Genomic DNA, 25,009 nt, shown 5'->3' with positions numbered 1-25,009 from the left:
TGATCAGTTTATGCACACAACTACTTCACTATGGCTACAGTCACTGAACTAACACTGTTCTTATAAAAACTGATACAGAATCATATGTGCTCATCTAAATTGGAACAGCTAATGTTTTGACCATCATCCATCTCCATCAATAATGATGATTAGGAGCTGCAATCTAACAACACCTGAAGAGCAACATGCTTCCCATCATTAAACTAAACACAAAGGATAGTTGGTGATCAGTTAAAATAACATCATGACATGAACAAATTATACGCCATTTATTTTCTTGCAAGTGAAGAAGTGACAGTATTGTTTATTGATGGATAAGATAAAGGAGACTTGTTTTATGTCTAACAAAATGTCAATCCAATTATATATTGGTAGGTGACATTAAGGAAGTATCACTATTTTTATGAGATTCTCTTTCAAACCAAGTCTCAGACACCTAGTTAAAATTTGACCTTGTCCCTTATGCTGTTCACAGTGGCAGAATTCAACTGAATCATGCATATACAGTATAATCTTCTAAATAGCCTTACAATATTTCTTAATATAGACGAAACACATCTGCACCCACACAGTTTCAAATAATTTGTCAGATAAGAATTGAAATGGATAAGAAAGAACAAATGACGTAAATGATAACTAAAGTTTGTCCAAGGGCCTCTTCACTTGTTTCTCAATGATATATTGCATATTTTGGATACTTAACAAGATCTCCCCATGCAACCAGAACTAAGTAAGTGAGTGAGCATGCGTGCGTGAGTCAGAGAGAGAGAGAGAATAACAAGTAAACTAGTTTTCTGTTTATTTCAGTGAAAAGGGAGGACAGTTTTGATCCAGTGGTTCAAATAAAGAGTCCAGTCCAGCTCAGAAGCATCGCTATGGTGGTGTGGGAGATGTGGACCACATCAAGTGACACCCTAAGTGGAGGAGTGACACCACTGCTCCCCAAACATATGCCTTTTAGCAGAAACACGCTGTAGCATTTGCCTGAGACCATTAAATTGCTGGAGCTCAGCGGAAGAGATGGTGTGAGTGAGGCAAGGCTCAATGGAAGGAGAAAGGAGAGGGCTCAGATTTTGGAGGTTTTTTAAATGATTTTTTTAAATTAAATTTTACTTTAAATGAAACTATTTATATATAGGCTGTGTGTATGATATTGTAATTTAAAGGTATACTTTTAATTTCGCTAGTTATTTATACAACTATTGTAACTACATTCAGTGATATATGAGGGGGTGGGTAACACCATGAGCTATTGCACTGTGTGACATCAACCCTAATAATCCCACTGGTCCAATGGACTCACTACTTTTTCCTTGTAGTAAGGAGAAAGAGTGTGCAAGAACTTGAAATTATGATGAAATTGAAATCTCCCTAGATCTGTCTATGGTGACACATGCCTTGATTATACCACATTTGGACTACTGTAATGCACTCTATGTGGGGATGCCTTTGGAAACTGTTCTGAAACTTCAGTGGGTCCAGAATGCTGACTGGAGTTAGATACAGGGAACATATCACTCCCTTGTTGGAACAGCTCCACTGGCAACCAGTTCGTTTCCGGGCACAATTCAAAGTACTGGTCATGACATATAGAGCCCTATACGGTTTAGGTCCAGATTATTTGAAGAATTGTATCTCCCCATATGAGCCTGCCAGAACACTAAGATCATCAGAAGAAGGCTTTCTCTCGGTCCCACCACCATCCCAGGTTCACTTGGTGAGGACACGAGAGATAGCCTTCTCGGTGGCTGCTCCCACCCTCTGGAACTCCCTTCTGTGGGAGGCTACACTGGCCCCCTCTTTGCTTGTCTTTTGATGGCAGGCTAAGCAGTTTTTATTTAAGCAAGTGTTTAAAACAGAACCATGCAAAAGAGTTTTTTTTATTGAGCATATGTATTGCCTTTTAACTTCTATTATATTTTAATGTAATTTTATATTGTCTTTTGATGATTTTAACTGTTTTGTATTTTATTGTAATGCTTTTTAAATCTATGAGCCTCCTTGGGTCCCTTTGGGGAGAAAGGTGGCATATAAAATTAATAAATAAATAAAATAGTTAGCATATGGTTCCAAATTTCCTACCTCCATTGGAGTAATGAAATCATTCATTCCACTGTTGTAGACATAGATCATGGCATCATACAAACGGTTTTCCCAACACATTAGGACAACCTAAGAGCAAAAGCAGATTAGAGATTTGTTAAAAACTGTGAACACCATTTCTGAGTATATTCTACTTATCTATATGAACTCGCTTAGTAATACTCATAGAGTTGCAAACTGTTTTCTTAGTCCAATAGTAGATAAGTCGTACTTTGTCTTTTTGCATAAATTATAAAATTTATTAGGATCGCAAGAATCCCAGCTTTTTTAAAAAAAAAAAATCTGGCCCTCATTACTGCAGACAGGAAGCTCAGAATCATGCAAACTAGGCTGGAGAGAGCATTTTACTTATTGCATGTTACAACAGTAGCCAGTTATCTGAGACAAGGACGATCATGGGAAAGTTCTTCTTCCTGCTCTGAATCTTGCTGGACTGAAGGATAACTTGACTGGCCTATCAGGCATGTGTTCTACCTTCAGTACAACTGCTTCATCTTCCAAGGAAGCTGAACTTTTCCTTGGAAAAAGGAGGGGGCATGACACTAGAATTCTAAAATTTCTGTCTTGGCTGGATTGAATCTGAACCAATTTCAATATGTGTAAGAAAATCTACATGAGTCAGCCCTACATGCTTAGGACTCTATATGCTTAGGCTCCATTCCAACATTACGTCCAATACATCGAGGCAGAGTTGGCCTGGGGGAAGTAAGCACTGTCTTGATTCCTGTCATGCCCAGCCTGGAAGATGGCTTGGAGGACTCAGAGGATGAGCTAGAGCCTCTGGGATCTGAACCTATAATGGAGGAGCCAGAGCCCCAGGGGCTTGAACCTGTAATGGAGGAGCCAGAGGCTGGCCCTAGTTCTGCTGGAGCAGAGTCTATGGCCCCTCCAGAGGTTCAGCAGTCAAGTTTGCCTGGTGCCGAGGCTGTGGACATGGAGGAGGATCTGGGCAGTGTGCCTACCTTCAATGAGCGTCGAGCAGAAAGAGAGGGCCTTCGAAGATCTCGGAGGCTTTATCAGAAGCGTCTTCGTAATCAGGCACAGCTGAAGGTCAGCTCCTTGCCTTCTTAAGCACCTGGAGCATGTGTGGTTCTTTGCCAGTGGATATCTGACTCTTTTAGGGGAAAGACTCTGTCTCTGGCTCCTTGGCTTCTTGTCTTGAATACCTGGAAACCTTGACCTTGGACTGCTTTATCGACCTGCCTATCTGTTACCCTGAACCTTGGACCGTCTGACAATTCTCTTGGTAATCCCTTTTGATAAAGCTACTGCAACTCTCTAGGACTGTGTAGCTTACACTGACTTTGCTGTGCTGGGAGGGGGTTGTTTGTTTGAGAACTAGCTGCCTTATCAGCCCTTTGGCTGCTTTCCCGGACAATTCCAAATAGTTCAATGTATCTGTGAATAACATACTGTTCTGCTATCCTTACACTAGAGGCCAGTCTGTCAACCACAATTTACCCTACAGTAGGGACAGTAATTAATCAAGATAATTATGTATTGCATATAAGTCATATAAGAATCTTGTTTGGCTTCAAAACACTTGAGTACTAGGGAGCAAAGGTAAAACTACTCAGAACAACGCAATAACATTTTTAAAATCCTCCACATGTGAACCAGTAAATATAGAAAATCAATCAACGACAGTAGTAAAAGATGGTCACCTGCTGTATATCTAGACTGGTAACATCCATATGCACAATGCAAGCCTCCATGTTTGCCATTAAGTTCCTATCTTGAAAGTGCAGCAGCAAATCTTTCATAATTTGAGCTGTCATGCCCACCAACTTATCGCTTATAATGTAAGGCTCAAGACACTCTAAGAAGACACCCTTTGCCACAGAGTTTTCGGCCATCTTGTCATACATCTGACTAAACAATAGGTCCCTAGAAGAAAGACAACTGATTAGTAGGTATATTACTGAAAACTAATAACTTTTTTGGCTAGCTATACTTAAATTCTTACATAAAAAGGAAAAGGGTGGGGGAGAAATCTAGTGGCACACTTATGACTAGCTAACTTATTTTAGCATGGGTTATAACTTTTTAGATGCAATGGCAGGATAAGATATTTTAATTAATTTCTAAACATTATAAGCAGTGAACAATACTTTCTCTGTTTAGACTCAAGCTTTACTGTCTGGTTTTTAAAGGATATAATTTAGTCACCTACTATTTTGAAACTAAGGCCCAAAACAGACAAATAAAGTGACGTTTAGATGACGCCCACTCCCGAAATGGCCAGAAGCTGCTTTGATGCTGTTGAAGAGGGCCTGAAGCCGCTGGCAAAAGTAGCAGATTTAATCTGCTCCTGCCAGAAGCCTGCTTAGGGAGCAAGCTGTCCAGGTGATTGCAGCCTGTCTGCTTCATCCCTAAGCAGTTTGCAAATGCACCAGGGTGATACATGACCAATCCAATAGGACACGGCATATGACTATGTACTTCATAAATGTCAACTATTAGATCACAAGTTTCTTCTGCAACACCTGCTGTAGGCAGCCTAGAGGGCCAGGGTCAGCATAGGTTGAATCCCCAATGTGGTATATATGGCAAACATCTTGAATTCAATATGCAGTCTTTCACTCACATCCGCTGAAGCAGCAGGCAGTAATCAACAATGACAGGGACCATATCCTGTGGAAGGACCACAAAGAAAAGGTCACTAACAATTCACAAATACTATAGAATATTTTATTACTGCTATAGCCTGTTTCTTCAAATAATTTTGAGCCTTTTATCAAATGAGGGAGCTTAATAATTTAAAGAACTGTTCCTTGCACATTGTCCCCAAGAAAGAAAAGACTTGAGACTTCCCCTGCATATATCTTTTTTCATTTTTTTTTAACTAGAGTGGATTAATCTTGTACCTCTTAAAATAACAGTCATGCTACCACAAAAAAGAGCATGATCATAAACTAGGGAGTGAGAGATTAGTTGCCTAAGGTGGGAGTAGGGGGAGATGAACTCTGTCCTGCCTTTTCATTCCATGCCCCAAACCCTACTGGTCAAGTAGATGAATATTCAATTAAATAAAAGCATTTCCAACATCTAGCTGTCAGCCCTCTGCATCTGTCCCCTAAGGTGGCTGCCTGAATCTCCCTAACAGTAAGTCACTGCAAGATTTAACCACAGGGGCTTGAATATCTCTTGAAAATATTCATAAGCTATTGTTAGGTTTATATTTGAAGACACTGACTCTGTTGATTGCAAGTTTGGCAGGTTGGCAGTTCAAGGTCCAAGCGCTGTGTGATGGGGTGAACTCCCATCACTAGTCCCAGCTTCTTCTGCCAGTTTTGCATTTCAAAAGTATGCATATGCAAGTGATGAACAGGTACCATTTTGGTGGGAAGGTAAACAGCGTTCTGTACAGTCATGCTGGCCACATGACACAGAGTAGTCTTTGACAATGCTGGCTCTTCAGCTTAGTAACAGAGATGAGCATCGCCCCCTACAGTCAACACGGCTTGATAACCTTGTCAAGGGGAATACCTTTACCTTTAAGCAGATATAACTGTATTTTTAAAAAAAGGGAACATTCCAACCATTGTAATGTACCTGAAAGTGTTGCTCCATAACTTGGATTTTACCCTGGTCAGGACATTTCTTCATAATTCTATCAGCATATTGGATAAGGATCTCAACCATCTTCAAAGGAGAAAAGGTAGCAGGGTTAGAGAATTCCTATTATATTTTATATTAAGGAAGATTAAGGAAATCAAGTATAAAACTCATCAGAAAAAGAAACACTCCCTAAATATTGGTGCAAAATCCACTGTCTTCTTAAACCTTCTCTGCACAAGAAATGCAAAACACATTCTCATTTGCTGTCTGCAGTCCATGTTATCATCCCACATGGTTGCTAATGTTCAACAATTGTATATTCTCAGTCTTCAAACTGCCATATTCTGCACATGAGAATATCTAATCCTTCATATGAATGATTCAAAAGGAGCATCTTTGAGAGGAGACTATAATCTTACATCTGAAACAAAATAAAACTGAGGGAAAAGAAAACTCACTCTGTCTGCAACAACAGCCTTCCGTTTGTGTTCATCACCAGACAACCCTGTTTAAAACAAAAAAGAAACAGAAGCAGGATACAATTTTCTTTTCAGAATCTGAGTGCAAATTAACTCAAAACAATATTTGTCTACTCTACTCCCATCAAAGGCTCAACTCTCATAAGAAAATTTTCAAGTAAGCTTTTAAACACATAACTATCTATATCTATGACATAATCATAACATTCTAGGTCTTGAGGTTACTAAACATGACGTTTTCCCATAGTGAAATCCAAAAGCAACATTTGCAGCATTCTGTCTTAACTGAGCTAAGCAAAACTATATTCTTTTAATTCAATTTCATTGTACAAACCCAAACCATTACACGCCTTTCTACTTCTTACCAGTTTAGCATAATTAGCTACTGGCTGAATTACCTGCTGGGTTTTTGCTGTTTGGAACATAATGTATTTTTCCTATATTTATAGCAAATGGTTTTGAACCATAATTTGAACCATGAGCTAATTGGACATTATTATTTCTACCTACCAAATACAGTTTTCCCTCTGTTTTCGCAGGGGATCTGTTCTGGACCTCCACCCCCCCCCCCGTGAAAATGGAGGCTCGCACTTCTTCAAGCCCCATAGGTTTGAATGGGACGCAGTGCTGGACAAGTGTGCCATTGTAAATAGCAAAGGTCTCCCCCTTGTGCATATTCAAGGATGCGGATCTCAGATCTGTGAGTTAGGAGGGGCAACTGTATATTCTAAAATAGCATCATGGAAAAGCATCCATGTACAGTAACAGGTGAAATTATATTTCTAAACTCTTAACATCATTTCTCTTTGAGCAGTTTGAAATGGGAATGTCACAAGGTTTTCTGTTGAAACATAAGTTATGTTTGCAGACGAGAGTGTGCTTGCAGTGACTCTTCAACAATGCTTGCTGCTGCTTTTGACAATTTATACTGTAGCATCTCTCATTTTTTACTAGCCTTCCCTCTCAATTCCAATGTAATCCAATGTTGCTTTAAAAAGAAAACAAAGATGACATCATGCAGATTTGCCATAGACTGCAACTGATTTACTTAATTTGTTCCCCGCATTTCTCCTAATGTGAGACCCAAGACAGCTCATAATATAAATTAAAACAATTTACAGTTAAAACACTGGATAGCAAAAATGTTTTAAAAACCCTTCAACAGTCATATTAAAAAATAATTTAAAACAGTTTAAAAGGCAGTTAAAATATAGTAAGTCAGTACAATTAAAAGAGCTTCTACAATGGAAAATTGACAGCCCAAGTTCTGGATACCCAAAAAGATCTTCTTCACTTGCCAGTGGAAAGAAGTCAGAAAGGGTGCCAACCTAGCCCCCTGTGGGAGGGAATTCCACTTAGATAATATCAAAATGTGATTAGATAAGTGGTGGGAGGACAGGTCTATTCACAACTATCAGCCATGTCAGCAACTTGGAGCCTCCATGTTTATCAAGTCACCTCTAATGACTGAATGAAAAGAGTCCAACAATGGGGAAAGTCTTTTGCCTCACCTTCCTACTGTTAGGCTTCCCAGAAACAAATCTTTTAGGCAAAGTGAGGCAATCACTTCCATTCGGGGGACAGTGACGGTACCCTGCTTGTACATCCTGAACTCACCAACCATTTCCTTCTTTTGGAAAACAATAGACGCTTATGCAACATAATCTGCTCTGCTGGGCTCTGTGGTGTTGTTGTTGTTATATCATTTATTTATATAGCACCATCACTGCACATGGTATTTCATAAGAAACAGAATAAAAACAAACAAACAAACCAGTTCCCTGCCCTCAGGGTTACAATCTAAAGACATAATAGATAAAGAAAGGGGATGGCAGTGGGTGAGCAGATTAAGTTGAGCAGAAGCTGCCTCTTCGTCAGGACAGTGACAACTAAGATGGGCAGAGGGCCTTTCATCTTCATCTGGGCCTAGGCATAGTGGAATTGTGCTTGTCTCTATTTCTCTCCCTCCAAGGCCAGGGCAATGGCAGTTGGGATGGAGGTAGGGCCTTTCATTTGCTGGTGGAACTGTACCTGCATCTTCTTTTCTCCCTCCAAGAACTTGATCCCTCAAGTGTGATAGAAATTATGTATCACAAGATTGAAATTACGTATTGCAAGGGCTGAAGTAAGTTTTAACTGACAGTTAAGTCAGATTCTTCCTGTAGGATGTGGAGGGGTGCCACCTTGTCGTCCACATCAAACAGTAAAGTGCCTTGGGTCACTCCTGCCCAGAAATACTGTTTGAACCAACTAAGGTTTGGAATGGGATAATGGTACTACTTCAATAGGATAGACACAGTAGAACTGCTTTTATGAGCAGAGATAAGATATTGCCATGTCTATTTTTCTTGACATTTTTTTGTTTTTAATTTTATATTTGTGATATAACTTAACTCCAAAATAAATACGACTCCCCACACAAAATAAATCTTTTTGTGCTTGTGTGTTTGTGTGTGTGTGTGTGTGTTTAATTTAAACCACAGGTAATTTATTCAGATGGTATAACATCTAAATTCACTCACCTACAACTGCCTTGGCTTTCCCTTCATGGAAGGACCAAGCAAGAGCTAGTGCTTCATTAAGGCATTCTTGTTTCAGAAGATGATCTATCCTCTAAAAGTTAAACATATATGAGGAACAATTCTTACCAATTATGACAGATAGTGAATTAATGTTTTCCATTTAGGATACTGATAGTGTGTGTTTACAGCTCTTAAACAGAGTTATAATGATTTTATTTGGGGCTTAAACAGACGGCCCTGAAGGAGCAATGTCATGCCACCCCTTTGATGGCTGCGTTGGGGCCATGGCAACCATATGCCATACCCACAACCCAGTGTTTTCCCGTCTCAAAAAGAAGCAGCAGAAAGCCGCTCCTTTTTGAGCTGGGAAAAAGCTGGTTTTGCCACAGCAGTAGTGGCTTTTCGGCATTTCTGCGGTGCAACACATGTAAATGCTGCACCGCTCAAATGCTGTGAAACTGGTGCACATGAAGTCAGCCATGTAGCTTCCCAGCGGTGTGGGGGCATGCACTGTCTGAATGCCATGTCCCCACACCACTGGAAAGCTGGTGCTTACTGCCCATCTGTTTTGGAGCTTAAAAAATTATAGAATGCTTGAATAAAACAATTTTTAACATTCACCTCTCTGTAAACCTACTACCACAACTTATGTCAGGTTACTAACTCACTCAAAACAAGAAGATGCATAAATCCATTTGATAAAAGTTGAGTAGGAAAGGTCACCAAATTATAAAATCAAAACAGTCACCATTTGATTAATATGGAGCAGTATTACTGTATATACTCATGTATAAGTCTAGAAATTTTAGTCAAAAAATTGACCACAAAAATGTGAGTCAACATATCTATGGGTTAATGTAAGTACTGTACGAACTGTACTTTAACTCTTATTTTAAAAAGAACTATCTCCTGATGAAAGACAAGAATGTAATCTGTCCTGGAAGCACTGATCCCCCTCTCCTGTCTCTCATTCATGTAGCCTTTAGTGTGAGCACAAACAGTTAAGCCTGCTGGAATTTTATAAGTTCTTTGGCATTTTCTTCCTTTGCTTCATTCTTTAGATCCTTTGTTACATGCTCCTAAATTTTACCCTCAACTTAACCATGGGTCATATCAAAATTCATAATTTTGGCCCCAAAACCTGCCCTCGACTTATACATGAGGTCGACTTATAGTCGAGTATATATGGTAATTACCTTATAATAATAATTAATAATAATTTGTTTTATTTATATATCGCTATTCCAAAGATCATAGCGGTGACAGCAAGTAAGCTAATTAGCAACTAAGCTAATTTGTCCCCAACAGTCTGAGTACTCATTTTAGCGACCTCGGAAGGATGCAAGGCTAAGTCGAGCTTGGGCCCTTTTGCTGGTCTTGAACTCGCAACCTTGTGGTTTCGAGTGAATGGCTGCAGTACAGGCATTTAACCACTGCGCCACCAGGGCTTATGATGACAGCCACAACATATTATTTTTTTAAATTTTATTTTCTCTTTTTGCAAAGATGAGCCTTAAAGGTAGGTTAAAATTAATTTTGAAGCATACAAAAACATGTATAGAAACCATCTTACAATAACACTGTATCTAGAAATACAAAAGGCAGCAGTATCTAAGGCGCGTTACAGATGGGCCTAAGAGGCGCCGTCTTCGCGCCGCGATTACGCGCGAGGGGCGGCGCTTCTGGATGCGCCTTGCCCCTCGCGCGTAACCGATACGTCAAGATAGCGGTGCCCTATACAGATGGCCGCCGCTTTCTTGACGTAGCGGACGCTCTGCGTCCGCACGTCCAAACCCAGAAGAGACGTTGCGAGTGCGCGCTTTGGCACTCGCGGCACCTCTTCCGGCTTCCTGGAAGGAGTGCGATTTGCGCACTCCTTTTTTGCTCCTTGAGGGAGTCGCGCGGTTTAGCCGCTGCGGCTCCCTCACGGAGCAAACAGCAGCGGCCCAAGACCGCCCTTTTTGAGCGGTCTGTAACGGGCCTAAGATTAGTTAAAATAGTCATGCCCACACCTGGATAGCTGCTTCACCATTTATAGATTAAACAGGGTGGATTTTATAAAATAGTGTGATAAATTCTAGCAGAAGGCATGTCACTTAGTTATTTTTCACCTTTTGAGAGTTTATTTCACTGTTAACACACACCTAAATAGTATTAATGAGAAATGAATAAAAAAGCTACTTTTTAAAAAGTGACGATAGCAACATTCATGTTTAGATAGTGGTGCTTTACCATGTTGACTTGATGAAATTATACTAAAGAAATCAGGATACTGTATTGATTTTCTTGTCAATAATCTGTTCATCTAATCTGAGGAACTGTGTCTTCCTGGCAATTAGTAAATTAAACACATTAATAAGCTGTCTCTCTTCACTCACCTCTCTCCAACTCCTCAGTGTCATCACATGAACAGACTAAAAGCAGAGGAACATAGAAGAGTAATTAAATTACAGTTGCTTATTTAACTATTTATTTATTACAAATTTCCATAGTAGCACAAACAGGATGGTGAACCAATATTTAGGCTTGCTTGAGCTACAACTATTGTGTGACAAGAACAAGCCACGGTGAGCCTCAGGTTCACATGCTCTCCTTTCTTCTTGTTCTCTTAAGTGGTTTTCATTAAGAGTTCAGAAGTTTTTATTCTTCGTGAGCCAAGCTTGTTCTGCTGTTCAAACCAGTCAAGATGTTCATTTTAACTATGACTTGCTTGAAATAAGCTATAGTTTGAAACTGGTGTATGAAGCAGAGTTGTTTAATCAGAATTTCTTTTACAAACAGCTTTTGGCTAAAACTCTCAAATATATATATGCTGGAGGGTTGGAGAGTTGTAGTCCAAAACAACAAAAACATAGGGCTGGAACAGACTGGCAAGTTAAGCCACCTTCTGGGCAGTTTGGGAGCACAGAGTTTACATACCGCATGCTACCAAGCTACCCAGAAGCTGCCCGGTCAATCACACAGGGGCAGCTTCAGGACGCTCCAGCGGCGTGGCATTTACATGTTGCACGTCATCAGAGCATCCAGAAGCATCCAGGTCGCTAAAGGCAGCTTTTTACTGGCCCAAATAGGAGTGGATCTTTTCCACTCCAATTTAGGCTGGCTCCAGGGTGAATTGGGGCCGCAGCACGTGGTTGCTGTGGCTCCAGAGCAACTAGCTCTGGGGAGATTCCAATCTGTCCTTTTCCAGCCTTCTGTTTCGGCCCTTAGAAAAGGTTGTTCTGGTTAAATAAACATACCTTAAAGCTTAGAGTATATGAGAAGCAGTAGTTAGTTAAAACCAAGTCAAATATTCTCTTTATTCAGACATAGCAGGGAACTCAGATTTAGACAAAACAAGGGGCCATTCAGACTACCTTTTACCCCAGATCCCAAACTGGATTAAAAGGGCAAAGTTGATACTGGCACTGGCATTTCCACAATTCGTTCAGTGCTTTGCACACTAGCTCCAAGGCAAATCTCCCTCAGAGCGGGTTTTTCGAAACCAGGCAATCCCCCGCTTCTTTTCAGAAAAACCAGGCCCAGGCCAATGTGAACTTGGCCCCGGACATGTTCAGGTCATTTACTGGGAGGGATTAAGTCCAAAGGGTGGGCAGAGAGTGGAGCATGCTTCCCCTCTTGCATCGGACACCTCGGCTTTTTTATTTTTTTTACACTTGACAGCTTATGTGATTATGCCTGTCACTCAGGGGTCTCCTATCCCTTGCCTTCCCACAGTTCCTCTGCACATCACTCAAGGGGTGAGGGAGGAAGGGGAATCCCAGGGAATTCCTTTGAAAAGAAGTCCAGGGAAAGCGGAAACTGCTTTGGGAGTGAGGCAGAGGAAAAGGTGGCTGTGAGGAGGAGGGAGCCCCTCATCTCACTGTGAACTCTTGGAAGCCGCTGAGGAAGAAGGTGCCCTATTCGTTGAAGTCTGCTTGAGCTCTTGAAGCAGGGCTAGGGCATTCTGGGAAGGGGAGTGGGACCCAGTTGGAACCTGCTTGGATAATTGGAAAGCCCCTATATGGATAACCGGGGGGGGGGGGGGGGGAACCCTGCCTATTATCCATATAGGGGGCCGCTTGCCAATTATCCGCTGTCTTCCTTCAGCAGGAGGAGGAGAGAGGAGGGGGAGGAAGAGGTAAGGGAGCCCCACAGGCAAAGGAGGAGGGAAGGAGAGATGGCATTCTGGGATGGCAAACAGAGGGAAAGTAGAGGATGCAAATGGGAGGGAAACCACTCAAAGGCACACAACACATGCAGACACACAAGTTGATAGAATATGTGAATGCTGCAGTCAGGTTTTTTAAAAAAAAAGGAGGGGGGAAAGCACCCATTCCGTTGGCCAATGGTTGTAGGAGACCTCACCTTTGACAAAAGCGGAAATGATTTTGATTGACAAGAAAAGAGGTTACATTTTAAAGTGCTACTGCAAATGTGAACTTCAGCGGGGCAAACTGCATCAATCAAGGTAAAAGGTAGTGGGAACTTCTTTCCAAGGAGACCGGCTTACTGAATTAGACCCGGTTCCATCCCGGGCAAATTCCTCATTGAGAATGGGGAATCGAACACATAATAGAAGGGGAAATGGGACGTACATTGTCCAGCACCTTTTCACAGTTTTCTAAATTATGATTTATGAAGCTTTAAATGATAATCTGAATCAAGACACTTAATTTTATGTTCCCTTATTTCCAACAATTACCACAGATATATATAGAGAGAGAATTAATAAAAATATATTCAGTGCTTTTTAAAATATGTCTTACCTTTGTACCTAAATAAAAAATTTGACCACCACAGTTGCTGATTGACTGGTAGCAAGCCTTCTCTCCAACCAGTGCCTACAGGATGAAGCATTTAGATTTATTATAAGAGTACAGTATTGGTTTGTTGTTCTTTAAAACAAGAAAACATGAATGAGAAATCCTGGGCAATGAAAACGTGTGGCTGGAAAACCCAACGGTTTCTTCTAATTCTTTGTCAATTTGTCACTTATATTATTACATAAAGCAAAACAGGGTATTCAAGATTTATTTGTGTCACATTTCAGAAATGTTACCCCAGTACACCATGAGGAGATGGAGTCAACAAACTCATTAGTATTTGTCAACTAAATTGGATACATCTCAAAGTTTTGTAACTTACAAGTCAAAAACATGAGCAAATATCTGATTTCTTTTCAAATTTAACAAACAAGTAATGAAGGTGGGGGTGACTAAGGCTATGTTTTACAATCCTGTGCAGTAAATACTAGAGAGAAGCCATGTTTTTTAATGTACATTAAAAGAGTGTGCTTGTGTGTGCAAAAGAGAGTGATGGCAAGAATTTAACAAAAGCTATGGAAGTGTGATGCAATCTACTTTGTCAAATGTTCTTCCCTATCAAATTAAAATGTTCCAGTTATTCTTGTACATTAAAAACAAAGTTATTTTTGCAAGCTTTCCCTGACTACTGGAATATAACATCTATTTCTTAGACCACATAACAACTGTATGTAAATTTGTACATACTGTATATATTTTTCAGAACACCAAGAATCTAACCTGAATGGCCACTTTGTAGGTCCCCACATTATTAGCTATTTTTTTGATGTCATAGTTATACAAGGCCCAGTAGAACATTACTAATACCACACAGAATATCCTGGAAAACTCAGATCTTGGAATTAATTAGTAGCAAATAACTAGTTACTTGTAACTAATTGCTTTTTTCTAATAACTTCTTAACACTGCAGTCATAAATAGGTGATAACATCAATTTTCTGCAGTGTGAGTAACCTTCTGGCTATTTTTATAGTTATAGCAATGTAGCTGAACTAAATAGGGGAGGAGGAATATCACATGCTTCAGGTGCTGGTTTGTGCTGTGCCATACACTGCTGCCATATGCTCCGTTTTGGGTGTTAATGCAACAGTAAGGTGGCACATGCTTTGCACGGTAAGCCAGCATTGCAGTATTCAGGTTTGTTTTTGTTTTTTGCTGTTTAAATTAGCCAAAAAGGTTAAAAACTAAAAATGTAAAGATAACTAACCAAAACTTTCAGGGACTTTGGAACTATAACTGTAACTAATTATTTTTAACAGTAGCTTTATGAGCTCTGGGAAACTTATGATATCAGCTTTATGCATAGACTAAAACACTTGAAAGCTAGTTAAATGGCCTTGGCTGCATACAAAATGTCCATGCTGCTTCCACATATTCCTGACAGCAACTGGTACCTGCATGAAAATTCAATGCGACTGGGCCAACATATGCAGTGAGGAGTTTTGAAATGTTATGGATGCATTTCCTGCAGCAGTCATGTGACAACCCTAACATAAGAAAGTAAAAGAGATAATATTTCTGTACAAATATACATAGTATATCCATGCTTACAGTGAAAAGGGTTTTGTAAAAGATTGTACTAAGCAGTGGTACAGGGAAATGCCTGGCCAACATTTGTCAATGTCTGTTCACTAAACAATCTGTTCTAATAATCTCAAGATATAATATAAAGAAAAAAATAGCCAGGAAGAGCTGAGATTTTATAAGAAAGCAGCATATAGGCCATATTGCACAACATTTTCAACAGAGTCAATCATTATTGTCAACAGCCTTTCTTATCCTGCTTCCCACCAGATGTTTTAGGCCATAGCTAATAACATTACTAACCAATGGCAACATTTATATAAAAAAATAACTGAATAGAAAAAAGGACACCAAAAACAAAATAGGACATTGCCCTTTTTTATACGCAGATATGTTAACTTATTTGCTTGCTATTTCTGGACAAACTATGTTTCAGATAAGAATCCTACCAAAGCAAATGTTCCGTCGAGTATTCTACCCATGTTAATTTAATACACATTTTATATGACAGTACCAGTGCTTGGCTGACATTTCCTCCTGTTGCCAGTGACTTGAAGTGGCTGCTATTGTAAACTAACTGAACTTCTGAGATTTCCACAGTCTCAAGCTCCTCCTGTGTTTGACGATCAATCACATGCAACTTTTCCACACTGTCCAGAAGTACAACTGTGCGGGAGTTTATCCACTAGAAAACAATCAAAGATAGCAAGTACCATCAATTAATATGCACAAGTGATATTCTAGGCTACTAACTCAATCTTCCAAAATTCTCATATCCAAGTAGAGTCATAACTCAGTTAATAAAGCCTATGACAAAGAAGCCTCTTTTTACAAAGCTTTTTTATGGGAATCCAGTCCAGCCCACCCCCAACCCTTTTTATTGTCTTCTGTCTAGCTGGAAAGGTTTTCTTTTTGTTTTTTTGCAGCACTGACATTGGAAGGATGGTGGGCTGGAGAAACATAGACTTTCAATACTGCAGAAAACAATACAATAAAGTTTGACCCAGGAAAGAATGGCATCCTAATCTAGGTGATTCTACTATTGCTATTTGTGCTTACCTATAACAGGAAAGGTAAAGAGCAAGAATAGTGGGGGCAGCAGCAGATTGGGGGCAAAAGCATCGGGGGGGGCAACAGAAGTGGCTCAGGGAGGTGCACTCAACTCTCCATTGCACTGGGAGGAGGAACCTACCAGGGTATTACCCCTCCTGTGAGGTGTCACCTGGTGCAGTCCACAAATCCCACACTCCTTTAGTGATGCCACTGGTTACAAGTGCCACCATTTTTGACCAGTCATGAATAATGACATCAGACAACATCAATTGGGGTAAACAAGGGCCATCTTCATTGGCCTAGAACAAATTTACATGTTTAAGGCCTGGGGCTCAGCAAGTAAAAGGAGAGGAGCAATCTGATTAGGTCTGCCTAAGGCCCAGACGTCCAACTATGACACTTCCCCAGCCAACCCTCAGGCAAAACATCAGACTCTGAGGGTAATCCAAGTAAATTGGTTAATATCATGGATGGTCATCTTTTGAAGGCCAAACATGGAGGGCTCCTTCCCGAGCTCTATGACTTTATAAGAGAGAACAAAGTCCCATAGCAGCCCCAACGGCCAACACCTTCACAAAAACCCTGTCCCAAGCCCTGTGGAGGCAGCTGAAGTCCAAACCTCCACCACAATGGGGGGCCAAGTTGTACACCAATCTAATATCTTTTCCCTCACTACCTGTCCATGGAAACCTATTTACTGACCCCACCAGATGCCAACTGTTAAAGTCAGAAAGCCAGAAATAATCCATAAGAATGTGTGAAGGGGCAGCCAGACCTGAAACAGACTTGCCAGCTGTCACCTGCACATGATACCACTTGACCCTAATGGTCAAGTGCACAGTATCCTGGTCTCCATATGGAGATTTTAAAAAGCCGCCTCACCTACAGTGGCGGTCACTGTACAGCTTAGTGACAACAACCTGAGAGAAATAGATTCTTGCACCTCCTACTTGAACATAAGTCATGCCATTACTTACTGTAAAATTTATGAGGTCATAGTGCAGATGTAGCTGTTTTTGCTTGGTAACATGTATTGCCCCAGATTCATCTCTTTTTACCTGATAATGGAATAAGAAAATTTACCCTCTTATATTCTAACCTCTCCCTTCGAGATAAAAATTAGTATAAAAATTTATGAGTCCTTTTTGCAATCAGTGTTTGTTGTCACAGCATTAAGACAAAATCCAAGCCACTTTGACCAGTAGGAAAAGTAAGATATGAATTAAAAACCAAGATATTACATCTTTGAAAGAAATGAAAAGTTCAAAATACCAAGAGACAGTTGTGTCAGATGAAACAACAAATTATCCAAAACAGACATTATTCTGGTTCTTACTGACATATCCCAGCAGCCTAAACTTGTGGTTGACAATTGATTTTGCTCTGTTAACTGCAGAATGTTCTATATACATAAGAAATGGAATTCCAGTTGTAACTAATCATTATTAACAGCTCTGCTCTTTTGCTATTTGTGTAAAGGAGAGTAACTCTTAAAAACATTAAAATGAAACTCAGACTGAACAATTAAACTAGTACCTGTCAAATTCTGGATGAATTATATAATGGGAGGCTTTTCTCTCTCTTTTATTAGACAATGAGCACTATTAAGGTTTTTCTCTTATTGTTATTTAATCCCTCTGACAGATTCCTTTACTTGCCATGTATCATGCTGTTCAAATACATGTGCCTATGCATACTATGCTAACATTTCATAAACAAACAAAATCATTCATTGATATGTGATGTGATTACTGATGCAATATTTTTTAGTATTACCAATGGAGAAGCATTGAATAAGACAGATAAGAAGAAACCAGCAATTTCACGGAGGATAAGGGTCTCAGCAGCTACTAGTCATAACATATATTTTTCCTCCAGTACTAGAGGCAGTATGTATCTGAATAATAACTGCTGACTAGAATGAGTAAGAGTACACTATTCATAATTTGGGATGGGGTGTTTTTTTTATCACAACATCCATAATTCATCAGCCAGCATGTCCTTATGTAGTTGGAAAAAAATAAATTTTTCAAGCTCTGGTGGTCAGTAGGAAAGACAAGTAGAGAATGGGATCACAGCCTGTTCTGGATGGGGTTGCTCTCCTTCTGAAAGGTCAGGCTCGTAGCTTAGGGTTCTTGGACCCAGCACTGCTCCTGGAAAGCCAGGTTGCTACAGTGTCCAGGAGTGCCTTTACTCCATTTCAATTGGTGTGTCAGCTGTGCCCTTTCTTACGGAAAGCAGATCTGGCCACAGGGGTTCATGTCTTAGTAACCTCCCAATTAGACAACTGTAATGAGCTCTATGTGGGGCTGCCCTTTAAAAGTGTTCGGAATCTGCACCTAGTACAAAATGCAGCAACCAGACTGGTGTCAGGTGTGCGTTTTAGAGACCATACAACATTGATCTTACAAGAATTTCACTGGCTTCCAGTCTGACTTTGAGTACAATTCAAGGTGCAGGTGTGGACCTCCAAAGCCCTAAATGAGTTGGGGCCAAGTTATCTGAAAGACCACCACCTCCCATATGAGCCTGCCAGAAATTTGAGCTCTTCAAAAGGGACCCTGTTGCACGTCCCAATGCATCATGCAGTTAGGTTGATGGGTACACATAACAGGGCTTTCTTTGCAGCACTGCCCCAATTGTGGAACTCCTAACTAGGGAGTTAGACTGGTCCCATTCCAGTGGGCAGACAGAACAATGCTATTCTGCATGGCATTCTGTGAAACTGCTCTTTTAACTGTTTCAAAACTGCATTCTAGGATTGCTTTTAGACTGCATGTAGGAATTTTTAAAGAGTATCAAAGGCAGTATCCCGCAACCCTAGCACGTAACCACGGTGTCAAAATGGCGGTGCCCTGTCTACATGGGCGCTGCCATTACGACATCACGGCCACACTGCAGCCAAACAGCGCAGCGCGGGCCATGATGTGCGCGTGCCGCTGCAGGGCGCTTGTGGTGCCATTTCAGCGGCACCGAGGGGAGCTCTGAAACGGAGCTCCTTTCACACACACATCGTTGATGTGGCCTTTAATCAGCTGCGCTAGCGATATGGAAGAGAAAGGGGCCTAGTGGCCCCTTTCTCTCTTTCCCTGCCACTGTCGGGGTGTCCTTGGGTCATGAAGCCGCAAGGACACCCCTTTCCAGGCTGCAGGGAAGCGGCATTTTGCCGCTTCCCCGAGAGCTGGAGAAACGGCAGATCAGGGCCTCCAGGGCTGCCGCTGTGGCCCTGATCCATTAGAGAAAGGAGCGAGTGCAGGCCGCCCCAAAGCGGCGGTCTGTATCCCACCTGAGTGTGTTTTTAAACATTTTTTTACTTCTGTGTTGTTTTAATTACTTTTAATTTGTTTATCTCCTTGTGAGCCCTTGTGGGCTGGGAGGTGATACAGAAATACTTTAAGGAATAACGAATAATTAAATCTGACCTAGCATACTTCTTCCTATGTTTCTAATATAAATACACCACAGAACACATTCTATCAAAGTTTTAAGAGATAATAATGGTATTGAGATGCCACTGAACTGATAAGGCTACAACAAAATGTTTTTTCAGCTGATTAACAAACATAAAAACTGATCTTACAAAATCTATCTCACAATAGAACTGTTTCCACCCTATGGATTTTGTTAACCAATGACCAACCACACTACAGGAATAGGTACTAAAAATATAATCTCTCAGCTGATGGACAACATGAATATTACCAGAAGGAAATGGACAACGTCTCCCCGACAGAAGGCAAGCACAGGATTCACAGATGTTTGCACAGCAACAAAATGCCATGCCAGCAATGGAACACTGGATGGGTCCATCTGAAAATAAGAACACCCAATTCTTTGTGTCACATAAGTCAACAGGGGGAAAGTATTAGCTGTAAAAAAGTAAGTATACTGTTAGCCTCAAAATCAAAAGTACTGGTCCCGATTTACATAGTTACGCTTGAGGAAGACTTGTTGGTTTATCTTATTATTTAATTTCTTGTGAACAGGTTATATATAAGATATGCAAAGTTTGCAGTTTACTTGATTAGCAGCTCAATCAAATACAGAGGTGCCTTTAAGCCTACTAGAATTAATAGTTTCACAAGTATCTAACTTCATAAGAGCAGGCTGTCAATCAGGGGATCACAAAGACTCAAAAATAATCTCCCTGCTAATCAACAATAAATCCCAGATGAATATGCAAAACATCCAAGATACAGAGGTGAATAAGGCATCTCACAACAGACATGACTATACATTTTTGTACAGATTGGCTTTCCATGATTTTCAGAAAAGTTTTTTGCTTCGATCACTTTCCAGACTCTCTTCTCACAAGGAACTGGGAACCTCCAAATTCATATTCTTATTGTGTCGATTCCATCACAGTATAGAGTATAATGCACAATGCTGCTGTACCTCCAAATTCATATTCTTATTGTGTCAATTCCATCACAGTATAGAGTTTAATGCATAATATTGTTGTAACACTGTGGAAGGCTGTTTTAGATTCCTGAAGCAGAATATTTAGATTCCTAAATAATCCTCATGCACAAATATAATGTGAATTTACTTACACGACCATATGGAAAAGTCATCCACACTTTCAAAGATGGTTTTAGTCCAATGACAAGAATCTGCAATTAGTAATATATATAATTATTCCTGAGAGCCAGCATGGTATACTGGTTTGATAACTGAACTAAGACTCTGGAGACCAGGGTTTGAATCCCCACTTGGTCATGGAAAGCCACTGGATGACCTTAGGTATGTTACACTTTCTCAGCCTCAGAGGAAGGCAAAGGCAAACTTTGCTCTGAACAAATCTTTCCAAGAAAACCTCATGAGAAGTTCACCATAGGGTTGGTATAAACTGGAAACAACTTGAAGGCACACAAGAATAACAATCATTATTACTACATCTTATGTTTCAAAATATTTGCCAGGGTTTTTTTTAATGGAATGTCATATAGAGAAAGCAGGTCACCTTTGTTAAAGAAGCCATCGCTAGCAGAGAGTACTGAGTGATGGGATGGTCTCTCAGCTCGGCCTTTGCATGCAAAGGTTCAATGCAGCAAACTTCTCCCTTAGAACCACTGAACAAGCAGCGTGATTCACATGTTCTCACACCCATGACTCTCCTGAAAGCAAAGCACAAGACAACAACTCAGTGTGCAGAAAACTGAGTGTGGGGATGGGGAATAATGAGATACTTTAAATGTGTTGTGTACCAGTCCAAGTTAATGTAAAAATTGCATTTGCAAGTTCAGCATCAATAGTATAAACCAAAAGAGCATTTGTAATTTTGTCTTCAACAGCTGTTCTTCATATAGTCCCAAGATGACCCTGGGCAATGGAGCAGCTACAGAGAACTACTGATAAGAATTAAAACATGTTCAGGAAAAATTATTTAGCAATACAATTTATATTGTTGTTTTTATACGTTTATATAATATAAAGCTGTATTATATTCCATTTTTGTCAGAGTTTTACTTTCACTGTTATTTATCTTAATCCATTGGGATGATAGCAATAGAAATCTAAAGATGATCTGCTTTCTCATCATCCTTAATCACAAGTGTTTAACATGAACCAATTAACTCCTTTCCCTGAAAGTGATATGACACCAGAGTAGCTATCAGTATACCCCGCCCCCCCAAAAATGTCAAGGAATCCAATGCAAGGCAACTTGATATGTTATCTAACATATAAACCTTATCTGAATCCTCACAACAATCCTAGGTTAGGCTGAGACAGAGTGACCGATGAAAAGCTAGTGATTGGCTTGCAGCTGAACAAGTATATGAACATGGATCTCATCAGTCCTAGCACAGTCTGTCTCAAAAGATCCAACTAACGAAGCACCCTGCTTTCTAATTTGTACAACAGGATATCACTGAGATCAGGATTGGAAGACAACAGTCCTTCTGGCTTTTTACTCCTCAGGAATTGGCATTCAGTCAACCATTATTACTAAATCTGGAGATTTTGTAAAAAATGCCATTGTGATTAACTGCCAAAAATCAAGTAATATGTAACCTTACACAAATATGCCTTCTACAAGAATGTTTTCTTCTACAAGAACATATTTTCTATGAGAATATACCTTCTAATATGATCAGAAACCTCTGCTGTCTGAAGCAGATAAAGAATAAAAGAGGGACTCTCAGGAGAATGGGAAAATATTTTACAGTGAATTGATCTCTTTAATCTCTTGAGCATAATGTGTGCTTGGAATACCACAGTCACATCTCCTGCATTTGGGGTAACTGTGGGGTCAGTACACTCAGAGTACAATGGGTAAGCCTCATGGTATCTCCACTATCAGATAATCATTGGCTTGGAATACTGCACCTCAAGTTCTTAGAAAATATTTCAATCTGAAGTCATACATAGCCTTATATTTTGTTTCTCTTATAATAAATACAAATATTCTTACTTGAATGACAGTTCAAATACTGAGCCTCCACTGTCGTTGCAAATTGCTAGAGTTGGATCATCTGTAAACTGAATAGAACATTAATTCCCCTCTCCATGAAAATGTTTGCAGTAATTATTAACAATTACTAAATAATTCAAAAATAATTACTAAACAGGAATATTACAAAGAACCCTCATTTCCCAAAATTTTAAAGTATCACCCACTTCCCTGTTCACCAAGACTACATTCTCTTATTTACTCAATATTTCACACTACCCTAATCTAACTCTAATATAGCACTGAATCCTTTCTGAGGTTCACTAATTTCTCTCCCATATGTTTCCTTTCCAGTATTCTATACTATAAAAGCCAAAAGCAATTGTGTCAGGTCCAGGAGCTACTTTTCTGCCCTGAAACTTCCCCAGTGGCTGCACAGACTACTAAAAATGTCCAAAAAATGAGGTGGCTAGAAGACCATTCTATCTTTGAATAACATGTATTTTTAATGTTAAATTGCAAGACTCTCCAGTTCACCAGTTCTCCAGTTCAAAAGGGGAACTGCTAATCTTGGAGGCTTCCCAGAGAGACAATATATATTGGGGGGGGGGGGGGGGAGAGAGAATGGTGCTCCAGGGAGCCTAAAAAATGTTAAGGACCACAAAAGCAGTCAAGGACTTCACTTTGCCACCTGCTAGCTGTGACTAAAAACAACAACAGAAACTGTTTTAACTATGCATAACTTATTAGAATTGGGAAGACTTACAGTATTTATTTATTTCTGTTTATTTATTTATGCGCTGCTAACACAGCTTAGAAAAGAAAACAAATAACTGTAAGCTGCTCTGATAGCTTTGGCTGAAGAACGGGGTATAAGTAAATATTATTATTATTATTATTATTATTATTATTATTATTATTTTATTTTCATTACCTTAATGTGTAAAATTGCAGTTCCTGGAGGATGAGCATCTGTTATGGATCTCAAAAGCTTTCCACTGGCCAGATCCCACATGGTAATCTGTAAGTAAAAGACTAGAGATTCATTTTCTCAAATGGAAACCCTTCCTATCGAAGTATGAACACAACAATGAGAACTTTGCCACCAGCTCCCCTGTTTTTCTACTTTTCAGGTACAGAAAACATCTAATATTTTATACATTTTCACATAGTAATGGTCCATGGTTTGGCAAGTTGAGCACTCTGCAAACCTGCCCCCATTTTCTGCTGTCTTTCAGGGTTAGCAGAAATTATGTTTATTCTACTGGAAAACTGGATATAAAATTTGCTTTTAAAAAGGAAATAGAGTTTTCTTTATTTGTCTTCCAGTCTGAACTTAAGAGGACATAATACATTGCTATCATGCAGTAATGAAAGATATATTTTTATAAAAGGAAAATTAAAATTTCTAGGATTAAAGTTAGATGCAACAGAATACACACATTATAGCTGAATATTAAAATGACAAAAATAATGCCCACAGATTTACCTGACTTTAAAGCGGATGATGAAGTCATGCACATAGTTAAAGATTTTCTGTATATGTGTACACTCATAAATCAAAATGGAGAGTAGGCAAGAAATAAATAAAGAGTGCTGGTAGCCAGCTCACACAAAAATGCTCATAAATTGACAAATGGTTAACAGCAGAAACTTTACATTGAAAAAACACCTCACCACAGCCAAATCCTATCCACACTTAACTGGAAGCAAGTTCAACTTAGAAGTCAGTGAGTTTGGCTTCTAAGTAAGATATATAGAACTGAGTAGGATGCATAATAATATTACCTGTCCTTTTGCAAAACCACACAGAAGTCGTGAACAATCATTGTTGATACTAAGAGCAGATATAGCCCCATATTGTGCTCCAACTGCAGTACTGCCCAAACAAAGCCGAAGAGCCTGGTTAGGATCTAAACAAAAAGTAAGCTCAGTTAACCCATGGGTATTAAGTAACACAGATTAGTACTTCAATATTGGAAACAACATACATTTTCAGATTGGCTCAATTAATCCTTCACATGGCTTGGATAAATGACAACATGCAACAAGCTCACACTCTTTCCGTTTGCATAATCATAATTCCCTATGACTCTTGATTTGGGTAATATTAATGGTGAATTTCACTTACTGGAATATGAAGTGAAATAAGCTCTGGGGAAAAGAGCAGGAGGAGGAACTAAGGATATAACTTTTAAAATTTTAATATGAAGGTGGAATTACAATCAATACAGCTAACACAACTGAGAAGTGATATGTTCAATGTTATGAAAGGAACCTCAGAATGTGGACATGAGTTTTATTCCACTTCAGTCAATCATTTGTGTACTCAACCATTTGCTATCCTAGCATGCTGAATCTAGCAGGGAAGAGAAGTCTTACCACATCCAGGAAGTAAACATTTCCTTGAGAGAGGGAGTAATCTCAAACACTTCAAAAACAACAATAATCCAGTTTTTCCTGAAGCAAAGCTAATCTGAACCCTTAAGATGCTAAGAAATACAAATCAGGGCCAATATCCTGGACAATATGACTGTGAGACTGGTAGTTAATCAATTCTTTACTGAT

General features: G+C 39.6%; 1 protein-coding gene across 6 annotated transcripts in view; it reads right to left on the bottom strand.

The window, feature by feature from the left end:
- The window catches only part of VPS8 (VPS8 subunit of CORVET complex), a 132,846-nt gene that overhangs the window by 92,988 nt on the left and 14,849 nt on the right, over window positions 1-25,009 (bottom strand). For 5 of the 6 annotated variants that reach the window (XR_006102899.1, XM_042457865.1, XM_042457864.1 and 2 more), the window contains 16 exons: window positions 24,230-24,354; window positions 23,376-23,462; window positions 22,463-22,530; window positions 21,011-21,164; window positions 20,601-20,660; window positions 19,750-19,857; window positions 17,025-17,105; window positions 15,509-15,679; window positions 13,414-13,488; window positions 11,044-11,079; window positions 8,666-8,756; window positions 6,123-6,169; window positions 5,659-5,748; window positions 4,691-4,737; window positions 3,768-3,990; window positions 2,083-2,172 (listed from right to left, as the gene is read on the bottom strand). Coding sequence is in view for 5 of the 6 variants with exons in the window: in XM_042457865.1 (XP_042313799.1) it covers window positions 2,083-2,172; window positions 3,768-3,990; window positions 4,691-4,737; window positions 5,659-5,748; window positions 6,123-6,169; window positions 8,666-8,756; window positions 11,044-11,079; window positions 13,414-13,488; window positions 15,509-15,679; window positions 17,025-17,105; window positions 19,750-19,857; window positions 20,601-20,660; window positions 21,011-21,164; window positions 22,463-22,530; window positions 23,376-23,462; window positions 24,230-24,354 (1,553 nt within the window). In the remaining variant the exon portion in view is untranslated. Of the gene's footprint in view, window positions 1-2,082; window positions 2,173-3,767; window positions 3,991-4,690; window positions 4,738-5,658; window positions 5,749-6,122; window positions 6,170-8,665; window positions 8,757-11,043; window positions 11,080-13,413; window positions 13,489-14,864; window positions 14,959-15,508; window positions 15,680-17,024; window positions 17,106-19,749; window positions 19,858-20,600; window positions 20,661-21,010; window positions 21,165-22,462; window positions 22,531-23,375; window positions 23,463-24,229; window positions 24,355-25,009 lie in introns of those variants that run through there. The other variant, XM_042457866.1, reaches the window with a different exon arrangement.

This window comes from Sceloporus undulatus, chromosome 3 (genome assembly GCF_019175285.1).
Source record: "Sceloporus undulatus isolate JIND9_A2432 ecotype Alabama chromosome 3, SceUnd_v1.1, whole genome shotgun sequence".
Lineage (NCBI taxonomy): Eukaryota > Metazoa > Chordata > Lepidosauria > Squamata > Phrynosomatidae > Sceloporus > Sceloporus undulatus.
Note: the sequence above shows the minus strand (reverse complement) of the source record. Positions and strands in the feature narration are given on the sequence as shown.